The sequence below is a fragment of the Callospermophilus lateralis genome, chromosome 6 (assembly GCF_048772815.1).
Source record: "Callospermophilus lateralis isolate mCalLat2 chromosome 6, mCalLat2.hap1, whole genome shotgun sequence".
NCBI lineage: Eukaryota > Metazoa > Chordata > Mammalia > Rodentia > Sciuridae > Callospermophilus > Callospermophilus lateralis.
The window spans coordinates 30,751,523-30,771,611 of NC_135310.1; the positions used below are offsets into that span (position 1 = coordinate 30,751,523).

The 20,089-nt window shown below is 35.9% G+C and overlaps 1 protein-coding gene across 10 annotated transcripts in view; it reads left to right on the forward strand.

Annotated features, from left to right (window-relative positions):
* The first annotated feature begins 3,540 nt into the window (after positions 1-3,540).
* Bclaf1 (BCL2 associated transcription factor 1) overlaps positions 3,541-20,089 on the forward strand; it is a 30,592-nt gene continuing 14,043 nt past the window's right edge. For 3 of the 10 annotated variants that reach the window (XR_013091614.2, XM_076858217.2, XM_076858220.2), the window contains exons 1-7: positions 3,541-3,655; positions 8,801-8,896; positions 12,834-12,947; positions 13,956-14,864; positions 16,030-16,695; positions 16,832-17,001; positions 19,207-19,312. Coding sequence is in view for 9 of the 10 variants with exons in the window: in XM_076858217.2 (XP_076714332.1) it covers positions 12,844-12,947; positions 13,956-14,864; positions 16,030-16,695; positions 16,832-17,001; positions 19,207-19,312 (1,955 nt within the window). In the remaining variant the exon portion in view is untranslated. Of the gene's footprint in view, positions 3,656-8,800; positions 8,897-9,305; positions 9,482-12,833; positions 12,948-13,955; positions 14,865-16,029; positions 16,696-16,831; positions 17,002-19,206; positions 19,313-20,089 lie in introns of all 10 variants that reach the window. The other 7 variants (XM_076858222.2, XM_076858224.2, XM_076858219.2 and 4 more) reach the window with 4 other exon arrangements.

Below are 20,089 nucleotides of genomic sequence, written 5' to 3' on the forward strand. Positions count from 1 at the left end.
ATTACTCCTAGAAACTTCAAAAGAATTACATGTTCTATTGTGATTATTTGTTTGAGAAAGATGAAAATTAATCTTGGTAGGAATTGGGAACATAGCTAATAGTCACATTTGTTTCTTCTTTGTGCAGTGGATTGAACCCAGGGCCTCATACATGCATGTGTTCTACCACCGAGTTACACTCCAAGGCTTAACCAAAACATTTTGATATTTTAATTATTTTTGTCAGAATGGAGATATTAATTAAGTACCAACACTGTAATTCATGAATAGATAATTTTGGTAATTTTAAATATTAAAAAAATTAAAAATTCTACATTCAGGGGAAAGGGTATAGCTCAATGGAAGATTGCATGGTTAGTGTGTGCAAGGCTCTGGGTTCAATGTTTACCACTATAGAATAAAAAAATGTCAAAACCAAAAACCTGTATATTCTTAGCACGTCAAAGGGAATTAAAAAGGAGTGGGATAAGAGTCCTAGTCAACTGTGTTCACTCACAGATAATGAAATTTATATTTGGCAAGAGAAACCATTTATTTCATTGACACAGATTTGGAAAAATGCTGGATCAATTAGGAAACTGTCTTCATAAATATTGAAAACTGTGACATGGAGTTTATGGGTTCCTGCTTGTAAGCAACAGAAACCAATTCTGACTAACTCACCCAGAAAAGAAATTTACTGGAAGGGTATCAGTTAGCTCAAGAATCAATGCATATTTTACCACAATTATGATTTTAGAAGGGTGGGGGCGCTGGGGATGTAGCTTGGTGGTAGAACATGTGCTTAGCATGTGCAACGTCCTGATTTTGTTTTCTGACTTTACCAAACCAAACCAAAAGCCCAGAAATGAATCAATGCAAAGCCTAGGGAAGGTAGGAACAAATGGAGGCCAGGCCACAAGAGTTATAGCCAAAGTCCCTTCCTAGCAACTAGTTAGAGAATCTCTGTTGGTCACATTTCCTCTATTTCCTGCTTCTCAAACATTGGATTCCCAATGCCACTATTCTCAGGGAGTGGAAAGACTAAGACCTCTAACATCCCTTCCAATCAGCTTCTTCCAAAAGGAAAAAAGTTCAAGTGTTATTCAGACTTAAAAGACAAACCCAAATGAAGTAGAGTGAGGGAGGAGTTAGCCTTTGGACTTCCAGTTCCATTCTCATTCCTACCTTCTTGTCCTTATGTTTTTCAGATGCCCAATATTCTCTTCTTCTCTTTGAATTATCTTAAACCCAAACCAAACCCTAATTAAAAAATACCATGTTAGGAAAGTGTTTTACAAACATCAACATAATTGTCTGTGACCACATAAAATATTTTCTCAACGCATTCTTTTTGTATTTATCTTATTAGTAAGGTTGGTAATTTTGCAATTCATGTTTCTTTTTGGGATAATTTTCTATTTTTATGCAATGCCCAAATTCCCATTTTCTAAAATAGGCTCTTAATTATTTTTCCCCTGTTCTTTTGTTTGTATTTTAACAGGAAGCAAAAGTTTCATTACAAGAGAATAGAGCTGTACTGGTGGAATTTTGGGTGTTGAAAATAAAATCAGACAATGGAGTGAATGTATATAAAACATCATTTGAATTCAAGAATTTTCAAATTTAGAGTTTGGTAAAATAAGTACCACATATCAAGTGGATCTAGTTCAAGAAAAGTTGGAAATCTCTCCTATTTATTAAAGGATTTGTTCCATTGTGGCTTCTCCTTTCTTAGTACTTACATTTATTTAAAACTGAAATTAGGGATGGGGTGTAGCTCTGTGGTAAATGCTTTTCTTTTACCAGTATGTGTCAGTACTTGGGTTTGATCCCAAACAACACACATACACAATCAAAATCAGTTCCATTGTCTCAGATAGAAAGATGACATCATTTTAAACAAATTTACAATAGAATTGTAAAGGAGGGCTTAATATCCTAGCATTCTAGTTAAACTTTGGTGTGATTTGAATAAATGGATAAATAACAGGCCAGAGGGTCCTGCTGCTCCACATATGCAGAATAGCAGAATCGTACTGAATCATCAACTATTATTTTTAATTTAGTTCACCGACTTAAAAAATATTTCCTGAGCAACTCCTTAGCTAAATGCTTTGGACCTACCAGTGTACAATATCTCAAAATTCCAGCTTTCACTTCCTGAAGGTGGTAGCAACATGAGGGCTGTTTGTACAATAAAATACAAAAACAAACAAACAAACAAACAAAACAACAACAACAACAAAAAACCAAACCTTAGAATTAATTCCATAAATATAAGGTACTTTTGGGAGGCTGAGGCAGGAGGATTGCAAGTTCAAAGCCAGTCACAGCAACTTAGGGAGGTCCCTCAGCAACATGGCAAGACCCCCATCTCAAAATAAAAAATAAAAAGGCTGGGGATGTGGTTCAGTAGTTAAGCCATTCTAGGTTCGATTCCTAGTATTAAAAAAAAAAAAGTATTTTTAGGGCTGGTAAACTGGATTGTAAGGTATGTTCTCTATACTAGTATTAAATTCACAACCAGGCCCAATACTGTATTTAACTGAAGGAAGACTGTTAAATTAGAACCTTGAATCCTTCAAGGTAATTAACCTCTTAAGACATCAAATAAGGCTTAAGCCTCTACGCAAGAAATCGCAGCTAAGATTAGTATTACTAGAAAAGAAATGATTCAAATCTAACGTGGCTTGCCTATTTATAATCTGATTCATAATTCTGGCAGATCAAGTGACGTTGGGCTGTTTCTCGGCCAGCACAAATGGTTGTTACAGGCTGAAAGCTTACCTGCTTCGTGTTTTTTTTTTTTTTTTTCGTCTATGCCAATCTCTGAAAGCTTAGGTGGTAATGCCCTAACAACGTCACAAGGAAAAGCAGAGAACTAGAAGCAAACTGTCCAGACAGCCTAACCAGCCTGCCACTACGGCGGAGCCAATGGCGAGTTTATTAGATGCCACTCAAAATGGGATTTAGACCGTGGTCATTTTCAACTTTAACAAAGTGCTTCTGGCACATTTAACAGCAAAGCGAGAGACGCTCAAGTTAGGCGTCCAAGAAAAAACGCCACGTTTCCTGGCAGAGGAAGACGAAGGTCTAGGACCACAAGCTGCCTCTTGCCTTCCGGTCTTCAGACAGACTTTTCGTTTGGGGGCTGGTCTAGGCCGGCCCCACAGAGAGCACGGACCAGAAGAACTAACTGTCACAATGAGCAGGGGTAATAGTGAAGTCTAGCTGGTCCCCTAGAGTCAAGGCCGGTCGACCACCAGTCCCTTCGTGGAGTCCGCCGACTTTGTCCGCCGACTTTTAGGCCTAGGAAAAAACCCGCTCCCCACTCGAGCCCTCCCTTTAGTCTACCGCCACCCAGGCGGAGGAGGCCCCCGCGGGCCAGAGGGCGGAGTCACCACATCTTCGCGCGAGACCATACAAGCGACTTCCCAGAAAGCCTCAGGCAACATCTTAATAGCGGCCAGAGAGTCGGTCTAGGGCGGAGGGTGGGCGGGGTCTGCCTAGATATTTAGCGGCACCCGAGGCCACGCCCCAAATCGGAAGTGACGGAGACGAGCTAGCGCGTCGAAGCTACCTCTATGGTTTTCCTCTCGTTCTCGAGTCGGGAAATGGCCGCTGTGTAGTTACAACGGAGATAAATCCCGGGAACCGTGCTTCAGCGTATTAGGTAAGCCTTGAGATGCATCCAGATTACTCAAAGGCCCGTGAGTACCGAAGGCGGGTTAATACTGTTGACTCTTTTGTGGGTGGTGACGGGTCGGCGACGGCGAAAGAACGCCGGAGCCGTTGCGCCGTTATTTGTGCGTTTCCCTCCGAGCTTTTCTCAGGTTTTTGGGGAACCACGAGCTTTCGAAAAGGTGTGGGGGTGGGGTAGGCTGAGTGAACGGGGCGCGCGAGAGCGCGCGGCTGCGAACCTGGATAGGGATCCAGAGACCGCGCGGCCTTTCGTGCGCGTGCGCACACTTCTTTCAACCCTTCCCCCACTTGTTCTGGTCGGACCCCAGCGCGCGCCCGACCAGATACTCTGCGCACGCGCGCTTCCTTTCTCGCGTCCCCGCCTACGGCGCGTGCTCCCGCGTGAGGTGCTGCTGGTGTTCGCCTCATTGGCTGGGAGCGCTACCTTTCTTTCCGGCCTTTCGGCTTTTACAAAATAAACGTGACCTGCAGCAAAGTGCCCTGAGTAAGTCGACCCTTTTCGGCGTCGTCTTTAAACTCTTTTCCCCGCTCTAGGATATCCGTCGATTTAGGCCTCCTTTTTGTTATTTTACTTGGATTTAGGCTTCTGTTCTGCTTTTTCTAACCGACTTCGGTCTCTGTCTCTGGTCCTGGGTATTGCTGGGAAGTTTATTCTGTGTTAATCTTCTCGGTCCCTCTGGCAACTCATCCTTGTTTTGAAACGAACGCGCAGGCTTGACTCAGTAACTCTTTCCTAGCATGGGGATCGAGTCTTAGCCGATGGGGCTGGGCGACTTACCTTAGCCGAGGGTCATTTCTGCAGAAGTGCAAGCGAAACCGAGCTGGTGATATCAAGGGGTGGGAGTGATGAGTTCAGTTTATGGATTTAGCCCTCATTTTGAACCCATAAGTTGACTCGATTTACTTTTTCACGGTCAAGCAGCAGTACCGGCAACAACTTTTCTGTCCTTTTGTGTGGTGTGTGTGTGTGGGGGCGGTAAAATTGAAGAAGTTAATACGAAGATTGAAAATGTTATGTGGCTAAAACTGGGGAAAAATGGTTGGCCACGTCAGACTTGTATCTTATTGCCACGGAGTCTTGAAAATTTTTTAAAATTAAAAACAAAAGCAAAACAAAATATTTTATTCCAGTTTGACTCTAAATGGTACGGACAGGTTACTGTTTAGGCAATAAACAACACTTATGTAGGAGAAACTGATGAAAGTTTATTTACGTTTTTGTCTGACCCTATCAAATACTGGTTAATTTGATTTTTTTCCTCATGTGTTTGAAGTAGCTAATGCTAATTTGTAGCATCTTTTAAGGATTTTACCCTTTCACCATTATATTGTGAACACTGGAGTCCCTCTGAAATCAGATAATAAATGGTGTATGAAGAGACTTTAGTTCGAGCTGATTCTTGACTTCCAAGAACAGTAGTATTTTAGGACTTGATGACAGACTTGTAAGAAATACTTGTCACTGGTAAGCTCAGATGTACTGAATTAATTAGCTTGCATTATGGGGATTGAACCCAGGGATGCTTTACCACTGAGCTACATCCTCAGTCCTCTCTGTTTTTTATTTTGAGACTAGGTCTTGCTAAGTTGCCCAGACTGGCCTCAAACTTGTTATCCTCCTGCCTTAGCCACCCAGATTGTTGGGATTACAGGCAAGTGCCATGCTTGGCTACTTGAATGTATTGAAGAACTTATGTACAGGCTGCTCTAGATTAACTGTAATGTGAATACTTGTAGAAATGGAGAAAGTTTTGTTTTGTTGTTTTTTTTTTTTTTCAGTTCTGCATGGATCTTTGGATTGGGAGTTCCCAGAAAATACTTTAAAATTATTAGTTGAACATTAGCTGAATTCTGCTGTGCTAGTTTTCAGTGATATTTAGCAAATAAGTAGATACCGGGTAGTGTCAGTATTGATGTTGTAATTGTAGTGAGTTTCTTCATTAGTCACATCCAGCTTCTTAAGTAGTGATCAGTATTATTTCATAGTCCTAAGCATTTAATAATTTGACTGTCTCCAAAAAACAGTCCACTGACATGAAGGTAATAGCAACACTAGCTTGAATTTATGTAGTGTTTTGAAATTTTCAAACACTTCAGTTTTTCTTAATCCAGTATTTCTCCATTTTCTAGATTGAAGCCAGAAAGTTAGAAAACTAACAGCAACATGGGCTAGGAAGTGGCATAAGCCGGTTTACAGTGCAGGCATTCTGATCCATGGTTCCCATGCTCTTTCTTTTAGCAAGGTGCAACAAGTTGGACTAAGAACTTATATTTTTTATATATACATACATACATACATGTTTTGTTACTGGGGATTGATCTTGGTTGCTTTACCACTGAGCTACATCACCAGCATTTTTAGTTTTTATTTTTGAGACAGTCTTGTTAAGTTGCTAGAACCACACTTAGTTCTGAGGCCATCCTTGAAGAGAAAAAAATAAGATGAAGTTAGACAACATGGTACCTGTAATCCCCAGTGACTCAGGAGGCTGAGGCAGGAGGATCACAAGTTTAAGGCCAACCTCAGCAACTTAGCTTACATAGCAGCCATCTTAAAATGTAATTCTGATGATGGGACTCATGATCAACCCCTCTAGGAATTTCCCCACTGGAGTTACAGTAAAATCCGGGCCAGTAGATGTTATATGATCTGATCCAGTGCTACTTCTGCCTTATCTTGTACCCTTGGCTCCTTGATCAGAGTAACTCAAATGTTTTTACTGGTCTGATGTCTAGAATGTCTTCTGCCTAGAATACTCTTTGCTCCATTGATCTTTGAGTATTACATAAATGTGACCTCCTTAAAGATGGCTCCAGGATTCAACTAAATTGTTTTCCTCCTAGCATGTTGCCTTGCGGACCCCTCCCCCTCAATTTGCTTGTCATTATTTGTTGTTTTCTTATTTGTCTTCCCCTCACTGGGCGCTCGAAGAAAGTAGAATATGTAAGTTCTCTTAAAATTCTGTATATAATAGACACTTAGTATGGTGTATTCTGAAAGCTTAGAATTCTTTTCATTGGAAAAATGGCATTAATACTTAGTTCACAAAATTATTAGGATTAAATGAGATGATTTTATTTATTACTTGACACAGTTTTGGGCATGTGGCCGATATTTAGTTTACTATGATTTGTTGCTGATATCTCTTCATCTGTATTTGGTTTTTGTAGTGAGGGGACCTCTTACATAATCATGTCTCATAATACTGTACACAGACTGTCTAAAAAAATTTTAGTTGAGTACTGGGGCAGTAGTTCAGTGGCAGAGTGCTTTCCTATCCCCCAAACCACAAAACAACAACAACAACAAACCAACCGTAGTTGAGTGGATAGGTCTTTGATGCTGACTGTTGTGTATCACATTTTATATATAGTTTGAGTTCTTGGTGTAGATACTTGAATATATTTATGCATTGTTAACAAGAGCTGGTCCAACAGCTTGTAGTCCCTCCTCTCTCTGTTTTCTATTTTTAGAGTATTTTTTCTTGGGACATCAAAAACATTACAACTCGGAGTGAAAAGATAATTGGCAGTTAATTATTCTGGATATATATTAAAGTTGGCCTTTTGAAATTGTTTAGGGGGGATTGTTAGCTAGCTGGATCCTTGTACCGCTTCCAGCAGTGAAATCAGTGATACTGACTTCAAGGTCAGAAGAAAAGTTTTTTGAATGGTATCTTAATTTAGAAGGTTAGCTCTTTACTAACACTAAACTTATATGAACTTTAGAAACCCTTTTAACTCTCTACTCAAGCCTATTTGACTCTTCGGTTTTGCTGCTTTTTAATTTTAGTATGGTAGTACCTTAGTTACTGTGTTTCTACTCTATCCTAGCCTGAACCACAGATCCCATATCTCCCCAATTGTAGGGCCATGGCTGTTTAAGGTATACTATTCTTGAATTACTAGTTTAATCTCATTTTTCTTTGTATTTCAAATATTGTTGTATTTAAAATTTTGTATTGTTACTTAATAAGATTCATGGATTTTCATTTAAATGTATATTTTTTCTCCCTTAAGCTTGTTTATTAATTCCAGTACTCCGCCCCCCCCCTTTTTTCTTTTATTCAGTACTGATGCTCTACTGCTAAGCTATATCCCCAGTCCTGTTTTTTTTTTTTTTTTTGGCACTGAGGATTGAACAAACCTGGAGTGCTTTCTGTAACTCTAGACCTTTTAATTTTTTTATTTTGAAACAGGGTTTTGCTAAGTTGCCCAAGCTAGCCTTACACTTGAGATTATGGACATTTGCCACCATGCCTTGCACTTGTTCTATTCTGAATTTTTTGCTCCCATAGTATTTTTTTAAAATAATTCTTTTTAGTTGTAGTTGAACACAATACCTTTCTTTTATCTATTTATTTTTATGTGGTGCTGAGGATTGAATCCAGGGCCTTGCATGCACAATGCGAGCATTTTACTGCTGAGCCACAATACCAGCCCCACCCCATAGTATTTTTGAACCATCCTTTGTACGTAATTGATGATCACTGAATGTTATTCACAAAGACAACCTTTCCCATTTTGATAGCTGCTTAACATTTTGAGCCAAATTTAAATTGATTTACATGGTAAAGGTTAGTTTAGGATGAGTATTGATTTCCAATAAATACTTGTTTCATTGCTGATTGTTACTTGTACACATGTGAAAGTACTTTTAGATACACAGTTTAGAGATCACTGTGATGGAAAACAGTTTTAGATGAAAATGAAAGAATACATAGCAGAGCTTTAAACTCATTATAGATGTTGTAAGCATTGTGAATATTAAATATAGATTACGTGATGTTTTCATATTCTAAGATAACATTAATTACTTTGGAATTTTATGATAGGGAGATAGCATATCTTCTTTTTCTAAGTCAAATTACTAAAATTAGAATGCAAGTATTAAAAAGTTAAGTTGCTGTCAGTTCAGTTGTAAACTGCTGCATTGTGATTTTCAAAAAGAAATTGAGTTATATGTTTTTATGGTTTAAAATTTAATGTTTCCTAAATCAGTCTCCCCTTTTTTGAAATCACAAGTGCCTTTATTAGCATATTGCAGTTTGCCTACGTATTATGAATAGTGAATATTTAATTTACCATAACTCATGCATTTTTTTTTATTTGCTAGGAGTTTGAATTTAGAGTTTAATTTCTCAGAAAACGTCTCTTCAGGAAGAACTTTACAGAATCTCAAAACTTCTTATCTTCCTGCATAAAACCCCAGGTAAGTAGTATTTTTCTGTTTCCAGTTTACACTTTTTCATTAAATGTGACAGCTGAGCTGATGATTCAGATGGAATGATTAAAAGCCATGTAGCCTGAAGCTTTTTTTTTGGTGGCTTGTATGAATGAAGTCAGATTTTAAGTTAGCCTTAGAAAAAAGATTCTTCTTTTTAGATCCTGGTGATTGAACCCAGGGGCACTCTACCACTGAGGTATATCCCCATCCCTTTTTTTTTTTTATTTTTTTAATTTTTTTTATTTTGAGATAGGGTTTTGCTAAGTTGCTTAGGGCCTCTCTAAGTTGCTGAGGCTGGCCTCAAACTTTCAATCTTTCTGCCATCTTGAGTCGCTGGGATTACAGGAATATGCCATTGCGCCCGGCTGATTCTTTTCATCTCTCCTGCTTCTAGGTTGTATATTTGCTTCTTCCACTTCTATAAAAACCTCTACTAAACGATTCAGAACATAAAAAGCAAATTAAAATCAAAGCAAGACAAAAAGACCCTGCTGTTTTAACCCATCTTCCCTAATGCAAACAAGAGGAGTTCCATAACTTAACTTTCCCCCCCTCTACTTTGGTGTTAAGGTAATTAAAATTAATTCCTTATTATGTGCCAAAATTGTATTACATGAGCTACATTTATCAACTCATTTAGGTCTTTATGAAATAGGTGCTGTAATTTTCTTCATTCGTATTAACTGCGGTTCAGATTAAAGATTTTGCCTAAGGTCACACAAAAAAGGAGGTGTCTTAGCCTGGCTTTGAATCTAGGTAATCTGAGAGGTTTTTGATCTTAACCTTCTTTAGCGAGAAATATTTCTGTAAAAACATGAAAAATATATTAATCCAAATTTCTGGGGATGGGAGTATAAATTAGTGTCAGGTACTTGCCTAGTTTGTGCAAGGCCCAGATTTGATCCCTAGTACACCAACACACAACAAAAACTTCAAAAGAACTCAATTTCTTTTGGACTGATAAATTTATAGTTGTGCTTTTTAAATCACTTATTTGGAATTTCAAGTGTGTCTATTTAAAAACAAATCAAAACCCAGATGTTTAAAAATAAAATTGCTGCTTAAACAAACAAACACCCCCCCCCCCACCCCCCACCCCCCCAGGTTCTGGGGAATACATTCATTTAACAGTTAAAGAAGTACCTGATTGAGTGTTCTGAAGTCTTTCCCTGACCCCTGTTTGTGGGCTGGGGTTTGAACACAGGGCCTCATGCATACTAGGCAAACAAAAACACTGAGCTACACCCCTAGCCTGGCCTAAAGCCTCAAAGAATTATTTTCCTAACCAATATTGTGTTAGTCTTTTTAATTTTGTTTATATAAAACATTTTTTTAATTGCATACCAACCCAGATGTTCTGGATTGGAAAAGTCTATACAATTTCTGATTTGCTTGCTAGAAAGTACCATTAGTAAAACAAAATACGTCAAGAACCAAGATCAGAGATTGTAGATATGTATAGCACAGAACCTATGGGTAATTGAAAGCATTTTTTTTACTTATTAATACAGTGAAAGTGGTTTTGCCTAGCTATTGGAATCTTCAAAATCATTTGACACTCTGGTTTTTTAAATAGTTTTTCCAATTATCTCAGAGTGGAAGAAAAATCAGTTTCTTGAAATAAATCTTATTACACTGAATGTTAATTACATATGTAATTTAAAAAGTTTGAGAAAGGCAGTATTTTGAAAGCCAATAAAGTGTCACAATTCCTGATAATCTAGATTTTTATTTTAGAGATTGTAAATGTGAATGTCACCAATTTCATTATGTTAAAATAAAATAGCTTGCCAAACCAAATTTGTCTTTTTTTCTGCTGGGTAACAGATCTCCCTGTGTGAATGTTAAATTTCCTTTATTAATGATGTAGAATTCTTTTCTACCTTTTTTGAACACTGAAACCTGCATTTTTACTTCTATCTTATGTATGCCTTGTTTATTTGGGATTGAGAAAACGTTGAGAGTAAAAGAAAAAGTTGATAGTTTGTCTGTTAGACGATAGTTATGATGTATTTGAAATACTTATCTGAAACTTTGAAGTTTTTCATTTATGTTCTTTAAAGAGGAAGCTTGTAGACAGAATCTTTACTTTCTCTGCAATTAACTAATTTTAGTATCTCAATACTACTTTATAGTACTCAAAAAGACTAGGTAAAATGGTGTATTCAAAAATACTTGGTTCTAGGAGATATGATTTAAATATGTGAGAATTACTGTTAGAAGTTTAATAAGTTGATTTTTTTTTTTGGAAATGATGACTTATTTTGATAATAAGTTTAGTAGAGATTTGGAAATAGTTCCACAGTTGTCCCTTGAACAGAGGTTTGAACTTCATGGGTCCACCTTACGTGAATGGTGTTGGGAAATTCATGACAATTTGAAAAAAATTTGCAGGTGATCCATGTAGCCTAGAACTAGAGGAAAAAAAATTCTAAAAAAAAAAAAAAAGGTATGCCATGAATGGATAAAATATATTTAGATAACAGTTTTTATTGTTTAAGATGCATATCTATTGTATTCAAAATTTAAAGTTTATAAATTCTTACTCATAAGCAGTGCATGACTCCATTTTCAATTGAGAAATGTAAAGATGCAGTATTTATGTCATAACTGCATGAAATCAACTGCTATAATAATTTCATAACTATCTTCTGTTGCTGTTTTTGTGAACTTAAGTGTTGTGGGTGGACATCCACTTAAAAATGCTGGTCCTGATGCTAGTAATCATCTTTGAACAGTTTATTTCTCCAGAAAATTTTGTATTGCCTGTTTTTCAGCATACATAATCAAGTAGCATACAAAACACGTGTCATTTGAGTTTTGTAATTGGTAAGGCTTCTGGTTAACAGCAAACTATTAAGTTTTTAGGGAATCAAAGGTTATACGTAGATTGACTATGTGGGGGTCACTGTCTCTAACTCCTAGTTGTTTTAAGGGTCACCTGTATTTGGCAAAAATAAGCCTGTAAAGTTAAGACTATATAGTCTCAGAACTCATTGAAAAGTTGAAAATGACATTTGTGATGTACATGCATTGATTTGCTTTTTGTGTATTTGTATGTTTAAAAGTTATTTTTATGAAGAGCAGATTATATGAATCCATTCTGTTACTTCTACCCTGTGAAGTCTAATTATAGCATTTGATACCGTATAATGTTTAGAAAAGTAACGATACAAGTGCACAAGTTTTGTTTTTCTTGTAGTTGTTATCTCTCTTGGCAGTAATCTAATTTCTGGATCTCGTCCTTTTTCATTTACCAGAAAAAAAAGCTAGAGTACCCTAGGCTTTGTCATGTAAGTCCATTTTTATCCTGCCATCATGACTACTGAGAACAAACAGAGTCATGGATGACTTCAGCTTTTCAGAGACTTAGTGACCTTTATTTCTACTAGGAGTCTATCCAGTAATACCACTCAAGGCAGTATAGTATGCATGAAGTGGTCAGTTCAGGCCCATTTCAAGGATATAAAATAGTATGACGACAGTCTACTAGGTTTATTTTTTTTCCCAGTGTTGAGCCTCTTGATTATAGACAAGATTATACAGAAAGTATGATATTTTCTTTGTTTCAGGTTTCTTATCTAATAGTTGGATATTTATCTTTTTTTTCAGGAGAGGTAGGTATTTGTGTTGGTATGGAATAACATGTTGCTGCAGTCTGATATTGCTCTTTTTAGCTACTGCAGTGTTGTCTTTTTGAATTGAGACACATAGTTGAGGCAGAACATAGAAAATTGTATCTTTCAGTACACTGTATTTGTTATGCAGGCAAAAACAAGGTTTTAGTTAGGAATAATGACCTGTCCTCTGAAAAGAATGATAATGATCTATAAAATTCAATTTGTATCTGAAAATAAGAAAATCTATATGAAACTTTAATCAGATTATAATTTTAACCTTTTTTACTCTTTCATTTGACTAGGAGAAAAGAAATGGGTCGTTCCAATTCTAGATCACATTCTTCAAGATCAAAGTCTAGATCACAGTCTAGTTCTCGATCAAGATCAAGATCACACTCTAGAAAGAAGAGATACAGGTGAATTAATGGTTTAGTTCCTTGAATAATGGTAATCATTAATGGCTAATGTTTTATCAAATGCCGATTGTATGCAGGTACAGTGCTAAAATGATTAGTATATATATTTCATTCTCAAAGAATCCTGTGGAATGGATCTATTGTTAATGCCATTTTAGAGTTAGACAATTGAAAATTGCAAGCTAGTAAATGTTAGAGCTTAGATTTGAATCCAGTAGTTGGACTCCAGATCTAATTCCTATTGTACTATGCTAATACATACTGGATTTCATTGTATTTTTCTGTCAGGCTGAGAGATGAGTTAGATAATGTAAGAATTACTTGGCGCAGTACATAACCTGCATAGTTTTTATTTCTGACTCTGATCTTTGAATTTTTTTTTTGGTTGTGGTGGGGAATTGAACCTGAGGTACACTGTCACTGAGCTATGTCTTCCAACCCTTTTTATTTGTTTGAGACAGTTTCTTTCTGAGTTGCTGTGGCTGACCTTGAACTTGGCAATTCTGCTGCCTCATTATCCCAAGTAGCTGGGATTGTAGGTGTGCACTTCTACTCCTGGGTGTTTTGTTTTTTTTTTTTAATTCTAACAAAGGAATACTTTTTTGATTAAAATGATTAAATCTGGTTGTCTTTCAAATAGCATTACACAGCACAGAAAGTTGAAATCACCCATTGAAAGTAACTTTGCTGAATACCAATGGTATTTCACTGTATATAATACTGTGTAACCTTTCTCGCCATTCACAAAATATGATGCCATGCCATTACATTTTTTTAACACTGTCTCTAAGTGCCAGCCTAGACTTATTTCAAGGTCTTTAATTTATTCTCTCATTATTTACTTAGAAGTGAGTTTTTAACTTTAGAAAAACAATAAAGTTGTACAATGAGTTTTAAAAAAACTATACATTTTAGTTTGATTATTTATGTTATATTCAACCAGAAATATCTAGAATGGTAGGCTAGGTTACATTATTTTTCTTACATTGATATTTATTTTATTTTTAGTTCTAGGTCTCGTTCCAGGACATATTCAAGATCTCGTAGTAGAGATCGTATTTATTCTAGAGATTATCGTCGAGATTACAGAAATAATAGAGGAATGAGACGACCTTATGGGTACAGAGGAAGGGGTAGAGGGTATTATCAAGGAGGAGGAGGTAGATACCATCGAGGTGGTTATAGACCTGTCTGGAATAGAAGGCACTCTAGGAGTCCTAGACGAGGTCGTTCACGTTCCAGGAGTCCAAAAAGAAGATCCGTCTCTTCTCAGAGGTCCCGAAGCAGATCTCGCCGGTCATATAGATCCTCTAGGTCTCCAAGATCATCATCATCTCGTTCTTCATCCCCATATAGCAAATCTCCTGTCTCTAAAAGACGAGGGTCTCAGGAAAAACAAACCAAAAAAGCTGAAGGGGAACCCCAAGAAGAGAGTCCTTTGAAAAGCAAATCACAGGAGGAAACGAAAGATACGTTTGAACATGATCCTTCTGAATCTATTGATGAGTTTAATAAATCAGCTACATCTGGTGATATTTGGCCTGGCCTTTCAGCTTACGATAATAGTCCCAGATCACCCCATAGTCCTTCACCTATTGCTACACCACCTAGTCAGAGTTCATCTTGCTCAGATGCCCCCATGCTTAGTACAGTTCATTCTGCAAAAAATACTCCCTCTCAGCATTCACATTCCATTCAGCATAGCCCTGAAAGGTCTGGCTCTGGTTCTGTTGGAAATGGATCTAGTCGATACAGTCCTTCTCAGAACAGTCCGATTCATCATATCCCTTCACGAAGAAGTCCTGCAAAGACAATCACACCACAGAATGCTCCAAGAGATGAGGCTAGGGGACGTTCCTCATTTTATCCTGATGGAGGAGATCAGGAAACTGCAAAGACTGGGAAATTCTTAAAAAGGTAAGAACTAAAGGAGGGTGGTATTTAGATTATAATATTAGTAGTTCTTTGAATTTTATTTGGAATTATATGAATTCAAAAGTTGCATTGTGATGTATTAGCTGTTTTTACTCACAACTTCCTACCTTATAATTCCAGATTTACTCCTTGTATGCTAAACTTTGGAAGGAAGCTAAGTGTTCTACTAAAAATTAATTTATCTCTTAATTTTATCCATTTTTAGACAGTCCAAAATTAACAATATTAGTGAGGAGAAATTTTTGGTAGAGCATTGAAAGTTTGTTTTTGTTCTTTTCACCACGAAAATGTAATCTTCATAAATGATGCACTTAAGTTTTACATTCTTAGGTGGTATTACAAACAGTTCAGTTATCAGTATTTAATAAATTCTGCCTGACTTTGGAAAAGATGATGGAATTTGAATTTTTGGTACCTTTAATGACATTTTAAAAAATTTGTCTAAATTCTGAATTTAAGCATTGTGGAAAATTGCTGTTAATTAAATTTGGTTCCTAATGTAATGTTGATTGACTTAAGTGAGGAAATAGAACCAAGTACACTATTTATGGTATACTAGCATATAGTTAATGTTTTTATTGACTGATACTTTTAGTTCTACTTAATATTTCCATTTTCTAGAGCTAGGTTTATATGAACTTGAACTCTTGTGATTCAGCTAGAGTATTAAATATCTTAATTTGCATTAAAGTCCGTTTGTTTATGTGATAGATAAGATTTTAATGGAATAGCAATGTTGAGTATAAGAAATTCTAGTAGGTTTGTGTATTATCCTTTATTGCTTCTTGGTCTCAAAAGTTAAATTTAGGCTACGTATTGCAGCTTAAATGTTGTATATTGTAAGATCTCTGTAGAAGTTTGGATTTGTTTATGCAAAATTGTGGACTGTGACAGAATGGAATAGGTTTTTGAGATCACTTTATACATTTTAAACTTTAGGATATTTAATGTAAATTTAAAAACAGTACATATGTTTTATATGAAGGTATTTTTGATTTTATAAAAAGTGGGATTTGAAAAAACACCTTTTCAGTAGCGTTATTTTCTCATTGCTGGTCCTGTGATATTGGGCAACACATTTAAGTATGCAAGTGATCTACAATGAATGCACTCCAGAGTTACTATCCTCTTCTTTGCTTATTCACAGGTTCACAGATGAAGAGTCTAGAGTATTCCTGCTTGATAGGGGTAATACCAGGGATAAAGAGGCTCCAAAGGAGAAAGGATCAGAGAAAGGGAGGGCAGAGGGAGAATGGGAAGATCAGGAAGCTCTAGATTACTTCAGTGATAAAGAGTCTGGAAAACAAAAGTTTAATGATTCAGAAGGGGATGACACAGAGGAGACAGAGGATTATAGACAGTTCAGGAAGTCAGTCCTCGCAGATCAGGGTAAAAATTTTGCTACTGCATCTCACCGGAATACTGAGGAGGAAGGACCCAAGTACAAGTCCAAAGTTTCACTGAAAGGCAATAGAGAAAGTGATGGATTTAGAGAAGAAAAAAATTATAAACTTAAAGAGACTGGATACGTAGTGGAAAGGCCTAGCACTACAAAAGATAAGCACAAGGAAGACGACAAAAATTCTGAAAGAATAACAGTAAAGAAAGAAACTCAGTCACCTGAGCAGGTAAAATCTGAAAAGCTCAAAGACCTCTTTGATTACAGTCCCCCTCTACACAAGAATCTGGATGCACGAGAAAAGTCTACCTTCAGAGAGGAGAGCCCGCTTAGGATCAAAATGATAGCCAGTGATTCTCATCGTCCCGAAGTCAAACTCAAAATGGCACCTGTTCCTCTTGATGATTCTAACAGGTAATTCCACACTGATGTCAGTAAGTAAGCTGTGTGGGTTTTTAGTTGGTAATCTTATTTTCTGAGCGTGGTGTTTTCACATTCAAACCAATGGTATATTTTGTTTGTGTGTGTGTGTGTTATCCATATGTTTCAGACCTGCATCCTTGACTAAAGACAGGCTACTTGCTAGTACACTTGTCCATTCTGTCAAGAAGGAGCAAGAGTTCCGATCCATCTTTGACCACATTAAGTTGCCTCAGGCCAGCAAAAGCACTTCAGAGTCATTTATACAACACATTGTGTCCTTGGTTCATCATGTTAAAGGTATGCTTAGTGTGTTTAGTGTTGTGACTTAAACTTCTCTTGCATGCAGGAAAAAATGATTATTTACACTTTATTATACCTAGGGCAAGCAGGTTTACATTAAATCCTAAAAATTTGGAAAAATAATATTGAGGATGAGATACCAGTCTTGAGGGGCATCAAGAGTCATGAAGATATTTAATAAAAAGTGAACAAAATGGTAGAATTAAAATATTCTAATAAGTTATATTAAAATATTTAGATTTATTTAAATCTGAAAGTCTTTATAAAGGTATAGTGTATGTGAAGTGCAGAAGGCTTAATTACTTTTATTGCATGACTTAATAAACTAATGGCATAGGTTTATAACAAAGTGAGGCAGTATGGTTACAATTATTTCTTAAGAATTTCTGTTCTATTTTTAAAGAAATCTGAAACCAGAGGAAAATAGTATTAACTTCCTGTCTTTTTGTACTGCTTGATTTGTTATAATACTTTTTTTCTGGTTTATCCTCATTATAAAAATTACCAAGACGTTAGATGAATAGTGATTACATAAGTAGCGACTAATTAGGATCATAGAACATTTCTTTAGATCCCTAAAGGTGAGGGTTGTCATTTCAACTAAAGTAATGATTATTTGTTTTCACTGGTGTGTAATTCTAGCTTCAGAGTTACTAATAATTTTCAAAGATTTTAGGATATGACTTTTTGGGCAACTAGGTTAAGTTGTGTTTTTGTTTTTCTGTTTAATAGGTTCATTCTTAGGAACCTTCATGGCAGTTGGTCTTAAAAGTCTTTTTTCTTTCTTTCTTTTTTTTTTTAAAGTTTGTCCTGAGAACAACTCAATAGCTGAAACTCGTCACTAGTAATTCCTTATGGGCTTGATATTTCAAAACAGTAAATAATTAAGTGAGTCTTTTTGAATGTAATTACTTAAACATGGTAACAAAAGAGTTTTGCTATTTTGCTATAAGTAAGATTGTGAACCAGTTTATTACCATGTTACTGTGGTAAAGTATGAAACATTAGTATTTTTCTTTTTTCACCTTTTTTGACCTTTCTCACATTTTACAATTTATTGCTGAATTTTGAGATCAGATTTTGATAAAATTTTTCCTTTTTCTTTTTTTTTTTCCTTTTTTAAAAAGAATTGATGATAGTTATGTTTCATATTTGGTATTGTGCAACCGATCTGAACAGCTCTTACTTTATATAGAGCTGAAAATGCCCAGTGATGTTTTCTTTTTCATTGTAACTAGGTCCTGGAGTATGTTTTGAAATGGCAAAATCCATGTTTCAAAGTAAAATAGCTGTTGAAAGATACAGGCAAAGTTGAATCTTCTGTCTTCCTGGCAAAATGGCATAAAAACTGAGTTGCTAGCTCAAATTCCTGGGTTTCATGGAATTATGATTGAGGCACTACCCTTGTAGTGGCCGTTTCACGTTTTAATGATTGGTTATGAGACATGTGCTGGATATTGGGCGGTAAGTTGACACAGATGTATGTTGACCTGTTAAGCAGATAACTTGCTTCATAATGTAACATTTCATAGCTCATGACTTTATACGTCTATTCTACATTTACAGCATATTCCTTGAACTGATTTATAAACTAATCAGTATCGATATTACTAATTTTAAAATTGTAAAACAAGACAACAATATCAGATATATTGTCAGGTTTGCCACGATGCCAGATTTTTGGAATAATTACTGAATGTAAATTAAAATATTTTTCTTATTAATGGCAATCTTCACTTTTTTCTTAAAGCCATTTCTGGTATGTCAACATAAGTTCTTGGTGAAATAATCTTATCAGTTTACTCAAACCATCTCTGTAGTTCTGTATTTTTTTTTTTTTTTGTGCAAATAATTGCTCGAAGTAGCTTCATTGATTCATGAATTGACAAGGTATAAAAAAAATTATGGGCATCCACATGTTGTTCCTTTTCTATTTGAGGAAATAGTGCATTAGTATGAAATTAGAGTTGATTTAATGTATTGTTCTTGGATTATATGTAATATTGACAAGGACCTGTGAGGAAATTTGCAATCAAGAAGTTAAAAAGGAAAGGGTAGGAACTTTTTGTAACACTTGATTCTCTTCTGCTAGGTTTCTTGAATATTTTTATTTTCTTTTCACCTGCTACATGCCCTTCTGTCACAAGTGAAAATCCCCTCTTAAAGATTCCTAATTGGGCAGTATTTCTCCTAAATCAACAGAGCAATACTTCAAATCTGCTGCAGTGACCCTAAACGAGCGGTTCACTTCGTATCAGAAAGCCACTGAAGAACATAGTACCCGGCAAAAGAGTCCTGAGATACACAGGTATGTGTAGTACTGAATTTGTGTGTTAAAGTATTGTTTTGAATAGAAGGAAATTGTTTAAAAAAGATTATACACACAGAAAGTATATGATATCATGATCCAAGTAAATTTTGTTTTTTTTTTTTCCCTTCTCATTTTCTACTAACAAGGTTGTGAAATAAAAATGTTTGGTGAAACAGTACTTTTTCACAAAAAGAATATGTATGTTGACAATTATGTTGCAGTCCTAGCTGTATGACTTCATTGCGTTGTGAGGAACAAGTTATTTAATCTTGGCATAGATTTTTTTTTTCACATGCAGAAATAAGGATAATACTTTGCAGGGTGATGGTGACAGTTAGTGATACTGGTTATACAGTGTCTAATTCAGTGCTTAGTACTTAATTGCTGTGGTATGGATGGTGCCTTCTCAGGAAGCACTGGGAATTTTCAGCTGATACTGTCATTGAAAGGAGAGATATAGAATAAAACCCCAAAAGATTATTGTATTGAATATGAGAAAATATTTATATTGAATAGTTAAAACTAGGAAGAGTGTTAAGGAGCTAGTGATTATATTCATGTGTTCACTGAGGAAAATGAGGTGTTAAGATTGCACAGTAATTTTAATACTTATTACAAACATTATTTTTTGTTAATTAAAATGTTTACTTAAAATGTCAGGTTTCACTTATATATAAAAAGGTAGCCAAAACATTCTGATTTATCCCTAATGAATATTGTTTTTATAGGAATTAATAGTCTTATTGTGAGTCGATTGGAAGAAAAGTAACTTCT